Source organism: Leucoraja erinacea, chromosome 5 (genome assembly GCF_028641065.1).
Source record: "Leucoraja erinacea ecotype New England chromosome 5, Leri_hhj_1, whole genome shotgun sequence".
Classification (NCBI taxonomy): domain Eukaryota; kingdom Metazoa; phylum Chordata; class Chondrichthyes; order Rajiformes; family Rajidae; genus Leucoraja; species Leucoraja erinaceus.
In genome coordinates, this window is record NC_073381.1 from 10,067,664 (window position 1) to 10,081,400 (window position 13,737).

At 42.3% G+C, this 13,737-nt stretch overlaps 1 protein-coding gene across 2 annotated transcripts in view; it reads left to right on the plus strand.

Moving 5' to 3' along the window:
- lmbrd1 (LMBR1 domain containing 1) overlaps window positions 1–13,737 on the plus strand; it is a 163,004-nt gene that overhangs the window by 13,309 nt on the left and 135,958 nt on the right. For both annotated transcript variants that reach the window (XM_055635037.1, XM_055635038.1), the window contains exon 3: window positions 5,574–5,637. In XM_055635037.1, coding sequence (XP_055491012.1) covers window positions 5,574–5,637 — 64 coding nt within the window. The remainder of the gene's footprint in view (window positions 1–5,573; window positions 5,638–13,737) is intronic.

Genomic DNA, 13,737 nt, shown 5'->3' on the forward strand with positions numbered 1-13,737 from the left:
GTTAAACTAGGGATAAAAATTAAAGGCAGATGGAACTGGGTAACCAGGGAGGAGTGTGGGGAGGCAAGGGGTGGGTGGTGTTTGGGTGTAGACATGAAGGCTGATGGTTGTTGCTGCTGAATGCTTAAAATTCTGGGCCTCAATGTTGTAAACCATAATGGTGTCCAATTTTGTTAAATGCTTTCTGAAAATCCATGTTTGTGTCATCTAGTGCATTTTCCATGTACAATCCTTGACCTGATTGGCAGCTGCTTGATATTTTATAATTAATTTTTCCATGAGGTAATTGTGCATGGCTTAAAGTGTTGTAATTGCCGGTGTCCCCCATGTAACTGCTGTTTGGGTAATGAACATTACACCCTTGCAGAAATTGCCTGAAATTGCCCAAAATAATGGAGATGTGGAATAAAACTTGCTCTCATTGAATTGATATGAAAGAAAGTAAATATAACCAACATTTATTATTTTTCTGTATACTCTTGAAGCATGCACAGATGATGCACCTTGCAGAAAATTATGATGAGGGACCATTTTCTAGTAACCACCCCCCCCCCCCCCCCCAATAATGTGGAGATTGTCAGTACGAGACACTTTTACAAATATTGTGGAAGATACATGACACCTTTGGAGTACACACCCACTTCCTAAATTGCTAAATTGTCAATTTATTAGTTGTACTTCACACCTCGGAGAATCATTATGGTAGGTTTGATTTGCAGTACAGCTGAGCTAGTTTAAGATGTTCACTGCTAATTCATTATCAAGAACACACAGCATGTCTTTGAGTTGCTGAAATATTCTAAGATATGGTTCTGAATGTGTTACTGGGGTACTGATTGCTATTGCAGATTGTGATATTTTAATTGACTTTTAGAATTTGAAATCAACAATTTGCATTATTAAGATTGGCAATCAGCAAAATTCAAGGTTACATAAAAACATTGAAACATAGAAAATAGGTGCAGGAGGAGGCCATTCAGCCCTTCGAGCCAGCACCGTCATTCACTGTGATCATGGCTGATTGTCCCCAATCAATAACCCGTGCCTGCCTTCTCCCCATATCCCTTGATTCCACCAGCCCCTAGAGCTCTGTCTAACTCTCTCTTAAATCCATCCAGTGATTTGGTCTCCACTGCCCTCTGTGGCAGAGAATTCCACAAATTCATAGCTTTCTGAGTGAAAAAGTTTTGTCTCACCTCAGTCCTAAATGGCTTCCCCTTTATTCTAAGACTGTGGCCCCTGGTTCTGGACTAGCCCAACATTGGGACCATTTTTTCAGCATCTAGCTTGTCCATTGAAAATAAAAAGCAAAATTTGGGCTCTATAGATGAGACCTGTAAGCTAATATCGAGATAAAAATGTTTAACCTTTGGTGTAACATCGTGTAACATTAGATGTAACTTTTAGGTGAACCACAAAATAACGTACAAAATAACAACAGGCATGATACTGACATGGAAGGGAGATAAACCTTCCCTATGTCCCTTCAAATTTACTATCCCGCAGCTCAAACCAATGTCTTCTCGTTATCTATACATAACTAAAACGCTCATCTTGTTATCTTCTGGTTTGCATTGTTTTTACATTTACACAAAAGTGGTACACGATAACGCTATGATTTTCCACCACGTTACTTACCATTGTCCTTTGCTGCACGTGCAACAAGTTTTGTTTCGATCTGTGGTATATTTTAAAAGTTATTAGGTTTAAAAATCTTTAAAAACGTGCATGCAGAGATTGGTCTTCTCTCCTGTCTGTCACTGCCGGGACGCCAACGCTCCATCCTGCACCATCGCCGCACTGATTGGCTGCATCCGCTGTCAATCACCGTCGGCGCCCACCTCTGCCCGGCGTTGCCCGGCACGGCTACCGGTCGGCGCGGCTTCCATTCTGCGTGTCCTCCAGTATGCGCAGCCTCCGGTCAAGGCAACCTCTGGTCAGAGGAATGGTAACCTCGACATCCTGGGGAGGTGAGGAGGGAGAGTGGGGGAATTGTAGGAGAGGAGGGGTTGGGTAGGGAGGGAGAGGAGGGAAAGTGGGGGAGGTGAGGAGGGAGTGAAGTTGGGGATGGCATCAAATAGGAAATTAGAAATGCTTGCGACAAAGGCAAAGCAGTTATAATGGGTGACTTCAATCTACATATAGATTGGGTGAATCAAACTGGCAGGGGTGCTGAGGAAGAGGATTTCTTGGAATGTATACGGGATAGTTATCTAAACCAACATGTAGAGGAACCAACGAGAGAGCTGGCTATTTTAGACTGGGTATTGAGTAATGAGGAAGGGTTAGTTAGTAGTCTTGTTGTGCGTGGCCCCTTGGGCAAGAGTGACCATAATATGGTTGAGTTCTTCATTAGGATGGAGAGTGACATTGTTAATTCAGAAACAATGGTTTTGAACGTAAAGAAAGGTAACTTTGAGGGTATGAGACGTGAATTGGCCAAGATTGACTGGCAATTAATTCTAAAAGGGTTGACGGTGGATATGCAATGGAAGGCATTTAAAGACTGCATGGATGAACTACAAAAATTGTTCATCCCAGTTTGGCAAAAGAATAAATCAGGGAAGGTAGTGCATCCATGGATAACAAGGGAAATCAGGGATAGTATCAAAGCAAAGGATGATGCGTACAAACTAGCCAGAAAAAGCAGCATACCGGAGGACTGGGAGAAATTCAGAGACCAGCAGAGGAGGACGAAGGGCTTAATTAGAAAAGGAAAAATGGATTATGAAAGCAAACTGGCAGTGAACATAAAATCTGACTGCAAAAGTTTTTTATAGAATGTGAAAAGAAAGAGATTAGTTAAAACAAATGTAGGTCCCTTGCAGTCAGAAACAGGTGAGTTGATCATGGGGAACCAGGATATGGCGGACCAATTGAATAACTACTTTGGTTCCGTCTTCACTAAGGAAGACATAAATGATCTGCCGGAAATAGCAGGGGCCCGCGGGTCAAAGGAGGTGGAGGAATTGAGTGAAATCCAGGTTAGTCGGGAAGTGGTGTTGGGTAAATTGAATGGATTAAAGGCCGATAAATCCCCAGGGCCAGATAGGCTGCATCCCAGAGTACTTAAGGAAGTAGCTCCAGAAATAGTGGATGCATTAGTAATAATCTTTCAAAACTCCTTAGATTCTGGAGTAGTTCCAGAGGATTGGCGGGTAGCAAACGTAACCCCACTTTTTAAGAAGGGAGGGGGAGAGAAAACGGGGAATTACAGACCAGTTAGCCTAACATCGGTAGTGGGGAAACTGCTAGAGTCAGTTATTAAAGATGGGATAGCAGCACATTTAGAAAGTGGTGAAATCATTGGACAAAGTCAGCAAGGATTTACGAAAGGTAAATCATGTCTGACGAATCTTATAGAATTTTTCGAGGATGTAACTAGTAGCGTGGATAGGAGAGAACCAGTGGATGTGGTGTATCTGGACTTCCAGAAGGCTTTCGACAAGGTCCCACATAAGAGATTAGTATACAAACTTAAAGCACATGGCATTGGGGGTTCAGTATTGATGTGGATAGAGAACTGGCTGGCAAACAGGAAGCAAAGAGTAGGAGTAAACGGGTCCTTTTCACAATGGCAGGCAGTGACTAGTGGGGTACCGCAAGGCTCAGTACTGGGACCCCAGCTATTTACAATATATATTAATGATCTGGATGAGGGAATTGAAGGCAATATCTCCAAGTTTGCGGATGACACTAAGCTGGGGGGCAGTGTTAGGTGTGAGGAGGATGCTAGGAGACTGCAAGGTGACTTGGATAGGCTGGGTGATTGGGCAAATGTTTGGCAGATGCAGTTTAATGTGGATAAATGTGAGGTTATCCATTTTGGTGGCAAAAACGGGAAAGCAGATTATTATCTAAATGGTGGCCGATTGGGAAAGGGGGAGATGCAGCGAGTCCTGGGTGTCATGGTACACCAGTCATTGAAGGTAGGCATGCAGGTGCAGCAGGCAGTAAAGAAAGCGAATGGCATGTTGGCTTTCATAGCAAGAGGATTTGAGTATAGGAGCAGGGAGGTTCTACTGCAGTTGTATAGGGTCTTGGTGAGACCACACCTGGAGTATTGCGTGCAGTTTTGGTCTCCAAATCTGAGGAAGGACATTATTGCCATAGAGGGAGTGCAGAGAAGGTTCACCAGACTGATTCCTGGGATGTCGGGACTGTCTTATGAAGAAAGACTGGATAGACTTGGTTTATACTCTCTAGAGTTTAGGAGATTGAGAGGGGATCTTATAGAAACTTACAAAATTCTTAAGGGGTTGGACAGGCTAGATGCAGGAAGATTGTTTCCGATGTTGGGGAAGTCCAGGACAAGGGGTCACAGCTTAAGGATAAGGGGGAAATCCTTTAAAACCGAGATGAGGAGAACTTTTTTCACACAGAGAGTGGTGAATCTCTGGAACTCTCTGCCACAGAGGGTAGTTGAGGCCAGTTCATTGGCTATATTTAAGAGGGAGTTAGATGTGGCCCTTGTGGCCAAGGGGATCAGAGGGTATGGAGAAAAGGCAGGTACGGGATACTGAGTTGGATGATCAGCCATGATCATATTAAATGGCGGTGCAGGCTCGAAGGGCCGAATGGCCTACTCCTGCACCTAATTTCTATGTTTCTATGTTTCTATGAGACTGGGGATTGAGGGAGAGGTGGGGAAGGGAAGGAGAGGGGGAGGTGAGGAGGGAGACTGGGGGGGATTGAGGGACAGGAGGGGGTAGAGAGGGAGGTGAAAGTGGGGGAAGTGAGGAGGGAGAGTGGGGAGGAGGGGGATAGAGGGAGAGGAGAAGGGTAGGGAGGAGAGAGTTATGGAGGGAGGTAGTGACTGAGGGTAGGGAAAGGTGAGGGAGGGGGATTGGGGGAGGGTAGGAGGAGAGGGGAAAGAAGATGGAGGAGGGGGAATAGAGGGAGAGGAGGGGGGAGGTGGGGAATGGAAGTACAGGGCTGTGGGGGAGGTGAGGATGGATAGTGGGAGTTGAGTGGGATAGGAAGGGGTAGGGATGGGAGAGGAGTTATTATGGGGAGAGGGGGGGGGGGGGGTTGAGTGACTGATGGTAGGAAAAAGGAGGAGGGAGAGGTGAGGGAGGGATTGGGGGAGGGGAGGAGAGGGGAAAGTAGAGGGCGGGTGATGAAGAAGGGAATAGAGTGCTGGGGATGAGGGGAAATGAGCCGCACCTGCGCAGTTGGGGCTATGGGTGAGTGGTGGAATATTGCGTTGGGGGACCAGGCCTCCCGTATGACAGGGACCCGACAGGGACCCAACAGGGCCCACTTAGTCTAGTAAACCAACAAAGGAAAAAGGGTCTTGTTTTCTATCTTATCTATGCCTTCCATAATATTGTGTACCTCAATTAGGTCCACACTTAACCATTTCTGCTCCAGCTTATCCAAATGTGCAAAAGGTGCACCTGAAATATGGCAGGCATCACTCCATTTTTTGATAGAGAAAATGTGTGCAGTTTTGCATGTCACATAAGCTTTTCTGACGATGTCAGGCACATAATGCGTCAGCTTTGGAATGAAATAAAGCTTACCAGAGCAACTTATATGTCCTAATAACCTTGTATATGTTTTTCTTTAAGGAATGGGCAGCAGATAACACCACAAGGAAGAATGTTGAAGACACAGTATTATATGGATATTACAGTATGTATTTGTTTTTTTCATTTTTTTGTACTGATTTAATTTAAACCCTTTAAGTTCACCACAATTACCCATGGAGATGATGATTACTGTTCAAAAGAATTCAAACCAATGTGTGTTGGGGACCATCCATTCTTCAATCAAATATTCTTGATGACTTTAGTCTGACAAATTAGGTACTTGACTTCATTATTCATTCACAAAACATGGACATCAGTTGACTTGAGCTTTATTATCTTGCCCTTTTCTACATATTCAGTAACAATTTTATAAAGACAGGTAACACAGTGCCTGCTTCAATTTGATGACAGTTTGATGACAGTTCGATTTGATGACAGTTCCGGTGGGCGGCGCGACTCTCGTCAGCAGCGGCCTCTGCAGTCTGTCCGCGGTTTATTATTTTTTGTCTGTGTTTTAATGTAGTTTTTGTTATTTTTTGTTGGGGTGTGTGTGTGGGGGGGGGAACTTTTTAAATCTCTCCCTGCACTGGAGAGCCGACCTTTTTCTCGTCGGGTCTCCGTTGTCGTTGGGGCCGCAACGAGGAGCGGCCTCCAACAGGAAGAAGCCGGGGACTCTGGTGCTACGACTCACCGTCGCCGTCGCGGGGCTGGCCGAGTCCGGAGCGGGTGGAGCGGTGGAGGAGCGCTGATGCTGCTGCTGCTGCTGCTGCTACCGGAGAGTCGGAGGCTCCAACGGCAGGTCTGTGGACGGCGGCACCGGGAGCCCGCGGATCCCTGGAGGGAGACCGCTTTTCAGGGCTCTCGCAACGGCGACTTCCCCCCGCCCGAGTTGCGGGGTTGAAGAGCTCCTGGAGCGGGGCCTTTACAGCACCACCCCGCGAGGCTTGGAATGGCCTCGGGACTCTGCGAGCGCACGCCGGGGGCTCTAACAGCAAGACCCGGTGTGCGACCTCGCATCACCCGGCGTGGCTTTAATGGCCGCGGGACAATCGCCATCGCCAGCCGGGGGCTTTGACTTTGACTCTGACATCGGGGGGGGGAGAGTGCAGTGGAGAGATAAGTGTTTTTGGCCTTCCATCACAATGATGTGATGGATGTTTATGTAAATTATGTTGTGTTGTTGTGTCTTGGGTCTATTTGTTTGTAATGTATGGCTGCAGAAACGGCATTTCGTTTGGACCTCAAGGGGTCCAAATGACAATTAAATGTATCTTGTATCTTGTATCTTGTAGAGGTGTTCCCTGTGAGATAACTATAATTGATTGAATCTTCAAGATAATTTAGATTTATTAGTGGAAAATGGAATGAAAGTCCTTCATTCTTGATAGTGTCTTTGAGTGAACTCACAATAATTTAGAGCACTATGCTAGTGACCTATCGCCGTTTCAAATATAAAAAAACTAATATACTCTAGTGACCTTCCCTTATTATTCTAAAATATCATTAATGTGGCGATCTTTCTGAAGACAAACAAAATGTTCTAACTGCAACCATGAATCTGAAATATTTGATTTTTTATTTCTCCCTCCAGAGATGATCCCTGTCCTGAGTACTACTAGCATTTTTCTACAGTTCTTTATTTTTCAATCATGCGTGTAATGCCCCAAGAGATGTAAAAAATAAGTAAAAATGCAAAATCAATTGCTGAAATCTATAGGATGATGGAATGGTAAATGATACATTTTGAACATATTGGCACTTTGTAAAACGCTATTTATTTAGTCCTTCTGATCTTTCCCCATCGACATTCAATTTTCTGACTTTCAAGTATTTATCCAATTCTATAAACTGCCACTACTTTTTCAGTCAATGTATTCCATGTTCATAGTATCAAAAGTTTTCTGCAGTGAATCGGGTACTATTTTTTTTTACTGTTTCTTGACCACATTTTAAGCAGGTTTTCAGATTTCATACCTTTCTGAATAGTTATTTCTTACTTAACACCACTAATCCTTTGATATGTTATCTACCCATATATCTACCCATTTGAGATTACAATAACGTTCTAATGCTCCACATTCATTTTGATTGGTCATGAGGCAGAGGTCTAGGGATTTCTTTCAGGTGGTTTCAAACATCTGTCTATCCGTTAATCGCTTCCTGTGACAGAGCCCAGTAGAGAGTACCAATATTGAGAGCTTGTTCTTGGTCCTGCCGAACAGAGTCAACTAAGTGCACAAAGAACCATCACACTGATGGTATTGGTCAGGGAGACATACTTATTCTTCTAGTGTATTTCACAGTTTTTATTGGAGATAACACTGATAGTTTCTTGGCAGTGCCTTATGGTGCCTGCTGTAGATGGTCCAGATCATAAAGTAAGAGTTATTGAGCGATCCAGTATGGAAACGGGCCATTTGGTCTACCAAGTTGATGGTTCTCAGTAACAAATCCTGCATTAATACCAATTTTATTCTCCCATGTTCTCTTCAACTCCCCCATACCACACAACTCACCTGCAAACTAGGGCCAATTTACAGTAGCCAAGGGCTACTGTTTATATGCTGTATGACTGATTTCCTTAACTCCTATACACAAACGTTACCACCTGGATGGATTGGAGCAGCTTGTTCATAATATAATATACAATTTTCCTCCTAAGTGACAACCATAGCACCTTGGTTACAGTTACTTCATTGTCACAACATAAGAATCATAAGAATAAGATAGGGCATTAAATGCTGGCCTCACTAGCAACATTAGTATCCCATGATTGAATAATAATTAAAACAATGTCACTTGCTGTATTTATTTGCGTTACTTTTGCATGCCACAAATTTGTAAATTAGTTGATCCAGCTGCCACATTATTTCTTTCCTTAATCTTTTATGAAAGTTTAAAAGTCTAAAACAAATTCCAAACTCGTATCATTATGCGTTCTGATGATTATTGTTGCTTTCAGTCTTTGAGTTTAACTGAATAATTAATGCATTACGGCACTATTTTTAATCTGACAATCAGAAATTAAAGAATGCACACAAAATAGCTTTGTTCTCTTTGTCTAGAGATTCTTCAAAAATGGAAAGGGATTGAAGTAATTTTGACTTGGTGATGGTGTAAACTAAGGGCTGTTGATCCAGCCACATGTTTGCATTTCTCTTTCAAATTTCTTTTGCAGCCTGTAGAATCAAATATTGACCATTTAAATCTATTACCAAAAGTCAAAATTATTCTTGTAAGGTTTGATTTTCAGAAGAGGATCAATCCTATTAGCTGTTTGCCTTTTCGTATCAGCCTATCTTTTATTTTCCATTCAGGGAATTGAAGTGTAAATTTTCAGTATTACAGTATTAGCAAAACTGAAAGCGGATTACCACCTGCTATTTGAACTATTTAATGTCTTAAATAATCTCTTGCTTTTGGAAAAGATTAGATGCAAGCATTTCCCTTCTGTTTGTATTATATGCAGCAAAATGTAAAAGGTTATGGTCACCTTAGTTAAAGTACGAGACAAACACTCAGAAGCTTGGATTATTGAGTCACAGACACAATTTGAAAGTGCACCATGACGGCAAATTATTGGTAATAATGAACAGGATGCTCCACGATTGTCATATGAAGCCCATCTAGTTCACAAATGTTTTACCAGGAAGGAAATATGGAATCATTGTCACCCCAGACACACCAACTATTGAACTTTTAACTGGTTTCTGATAATATCAAACTGGACACCTTGGGAAAGAATAATAAATATCTATGTCCTGTGAATGAGTAAAAATAGAAAATGTAGCATGTACAGTGCCCTCCATAATGTTTGGGACAAAGACCCATCATTTATTTATTTGCCTCTGTACTCCATAACTTGCGACTTGTAATCGAAAACATCACATGTGGTTAAAGTGTACATTGTCAGATTTTAATAAAAGCCATTTTAATACATTTTGCTTTCACCATGTAGAAATTACAACAGTATTTATACATAGTCTGCCCATTTCACAGCACCATAACAGAGCTGCCAAGTAGTACGGATTTTCCATATTTTGTACGGAATTGCGCTAGAAAATACGGATGTATGGATTTGCTTCATAAAATACGGATTTTTTTTAAATCGGCCCAACTTCCTGTTTCATTTAGCTGCTTTAAAAATGCAAGGATATAAAAAGTCATACTGTAACTAAAAATTTCAAGATCTGGATGATTATTTTTGTAAGCTTTGATCTGCCTGACCCGTAACAGGTATAAACAGCGCTGTCGGTTTAGTGCATGGGAATTTAAATGAACAACGCTATGGGTTCTAATTATAGTGATACCAGCTGGAGCGCTATTGCCTTTACACATAGCGCTATGGGCTTTACTCATAGCGCTATGGCCACAGCGCTATGGGTCACAGATTGTTCGGGGAGGGAGGAGAGAAGGAGGGAATGAGGGAGGGAGAAAAAGAGGGAGGAAGATGGAGGGGGAGGGAGGAAGGGAGAGCGAGGGAGGGAGAGGGAGGCTTCCAAAATTGGTTCTACATCATCAACTGGTGCTAAAAGCAGAAAGCAGCCATTCAAACAGAAGTATACAGAGATGGCAATGTAATGGCACCGTCAAGTAAGGTGCGTAGAAGACATGTCAATTGGTAGCAAAGTTATGCATTCTTGTACTCTTACATGCGTATGACTGCACATAAAAAACATTAAAAAAGCATTAGCGATAATTTTTCAATACTCCTTAGATTCTGGAGTAGTACCTGAGGATTGGAGGGTAACTAATGTAACCCCACTTTTTAAAAAGGGAGGGAGAGAAAACAGGGAATTACAGACCAGTTAGTCTAACATCGGTAGTGGGGAAACTGCTAGAGTCAGTTATTAAAGATAGGATAGCAGCACATTTGGAAAGTGGTGAAATCATTGGACAAAGTCAGCATGGATTTACGAAAGGTAAAACATGTCTGACGAATCTTATAGAATTTTTCGAAGGATGTAACTAGTAGAGTGGATAAGGGAGAACCAGTGGATGTGTTATATCTGGACTTTCAGAAGGCTTTCGACAAGGTCCCACATAAGAGATTAGTATACAAACTTAAAGCACACGGTATTGGGGGTTCAGTATTGATGTGGATAGAGAACTGGCTGGCAAACAGGAAGCAAAGAGTAGGAGTAAACGGGTCCTTTTCAGAATGGTAGGCAGTGACTAGTGGGGTACCGCAAGGCTCAGTGCTGGGACCCCAGCTATTTACAATATATTAATGATTTGGACGAGGGAATTGAATGCAACATCTGCAAGTTTGCGGATGACACGAAGCTGGGGGGCAGTGTTAGCTGTGAGGAGTATGCTAGGAGGCTGCAAGGTGACTTGGATAGGCTGGGTGAGTGGGCAAATGCATGGCAGATGCAGTATAATGTGGATAAATGTGAGGTTATCCAGTTTGGTGGCAAAAACAGGAAAGTAGACTATTATCTAAATGGTGGCCGATCAGGAAAAGGGGAGATGCAACGAGACCTGGGTGTCATGGTACACCAGTCGTTGAAAGTAGGCATGCAGGTGCAGCAGGCAGTGTAGAAAGTGAATGGTATGTTAGCATTCATAGCAAAAGGATTTGAGTATAAGAGCAGGGAGGTTCTACTGCAGTTGTACAGGGTCTTGGTGAGACCACACCTGGAGTATTGCGTACAGTTTTGGTCTCCTAATCTGAGGAAAGACATTCTTTCCATAGAGGGAGTACAGAGAAGGTTCGCCAGACTGATTCCTGGGATGTCAGGACTTTCATATGAAGAAAGACTGAATAGACTTGGCTTGTACTCGCTAGAATTTAGATGATTGAGGGGGGATCTTATAGATACTTACAAAATTCTTAAGGGGTTGGACAGGCTAGATGCAGGAAGATTGTTCCCAATGTTGGGGAAGTCCAGGACAAGGGGTCACAGTTTAAGGATAAAGGGGAAATCCTTTGGGACCGAGATGAGAAATAAAAAATTCACACAGAGTGTGGTGAATCTGTGGACCTCTCTGCCACAGAAAGTTGTTGAGGCCATTTCATTGGCTATATTTAAGAGGGAGTTAGATGTGGCCCTTGTGGCTAATGGGATCAGGGGGTATGGAGAGAAGGCAAGTACAGGATACTGAGTTGGATGATCAGCCATGATCATATTGAATGACGGTGCAGGCTCGAAGGGTCGAATGGCCTACTCCTACACCTATTTTCTATGGTTCTAGGTTTTCAGCAAAATGGCACAGCATAAAAATACTGATTTCCTCAGCAAAATACTGATTTTTCAGGTCTTCTCTGGTGATGTTCTGGTAGGCCTGTATTGCAGCCAACTTTAGTTTATGCTTGTTTTGGGATCTGGTACCTTTCAGTATTCTCATCAGCATATAAAAGGCATGCTCAATTGGGTTCAGATCGGGTGATTGACTTGGCCACTCAAGAATTGACCATTTTTTAGCTTTGTAAAACTCCTTTGTTGCTTTAGCAGTATGTTTGGGAACATTGTTTTGCCAGCCAATGAGTTTTGAGGCATTTGTTTGAACTTGATCAGATAGGATGTGTCTATACATTTCAGAATTCATTATTCTACTACCATCAGCAATTGTATCATCAATGAAGATAAGTGAACCAGTACCTGCTGCAGCCAGTGATGTAACATGAGGATTGGTGCAAAGGATCCAAATCAACACAGTACTCAAGAGTCAGAGTGTTTAATTATCATATGTACTGATGCAGAACAAAGACATTTCTACTTGCAAGATCAATGGATTTGAAAGCACAGTACAAAATAGACAAAATATTTATTTTTTTAAACCTATGTGTGGCAAAACAAAACCCCAAAGTCCTTGTTCACTGTGAAGGGCCCAGCACTGGTTTGACTTCGCAAAATGCACTAGCTTGCACTTATCTGCATTAAAGTACATTAGCCATTCCTCTTCCCACTGGCCCAGCTGATCAAGAACTTGCTGTAACTTTGATATGCGCTTTCATACATCCACTTTAGTGTTATCTCCAAACATAATCATTAGTTCAATGACACTTAATTGGCACATGTCCCGAGATAGTGAAATTCGTTATTTTGCATTCAATTCAGTAAAATTATATTGTACATATGCATAATCATACTTAAGAACAAGAATAAAGAGTGTTTTATTGTCACATGCCCCGAAATGGAACAATAAAATTCTTACATGCAGCAAAACAATAAAAACAACAGATATGTAAACATAGTACTAAAAAATGATCATACACACATTTTATTTATTTAAATAAGTTCCAATACCTTATTTCCAATTATAGGAGTGAAATGAGAGTGTGGCCAGGGTGCTGTGTGTCTTAGTTAAAGCTAGTTGCCTTTTTGAGGTAGCGGCTTTTATAGATCCCCTCGATGGTGGGGAAGTCAGGTCCGTACTCGTGATGGACTGAGCAGTGTTTACCACTTTTTGTAATCATTCCTGGGCATTCGGGTTGCTGAACCAGGCCGTGATGCAACCAGTCAATATGCTTTCTGTACACCTGCAGAAATGAAAGAGAGAATTTGTTGACAAACCAAATCTTCTCAATCTTCTCAGGAAATAAAGGTGCTGGTGGGCTTTCTTTACGATTGCATCAATGTGCTGGGTCCAGGACAGATCTTCAGAGATATGCACACACAGGAATGTTTATGCTTTTGACTTTTGCCGCCGGCATCCCAAGGTTTGCGGATCGTCTTCTTTCCTCTTCCAAAGACAACAATCAGTTCCTTGGTCTTACTGACATTGAGAGCATAGTTGCTGTTCTGGCACCATTTGGTCAGTCGAATGATCTCCCTCTTATACTCTGACTCGTCGTCACCTGCAATTCGTTGAACAACGATGGTATCATCGGCAAACTTATAGATGGAGTTTGAATTGTGTCCAGCCACCCAGTCATGAGTATAGAGTGAGCAGAACAGGATGCTGTGCACATAGTCTTGAGATGCTCTCGTGCTGATGGTTAGTGGAGGAAGTTTTTCTGTTAAATGTTTGCAATTGATCTTTCTGAATGTTCTCTTCCTTCCATGACAACAACTTGAGCTGCTGTTGTTTCCCTTGGATATCAGTCTAAAGAACAAGCGGCCCAGCTGCTAGTGATTTTTATTTCTCTTAAACTCATTGAAGGATCACATTACAATATATAAATAGGAATGTTACATCAGATAAAGCATAAAAATAACTTTAATTTGATACCTAATCCACTTTCATATCTTCAGTA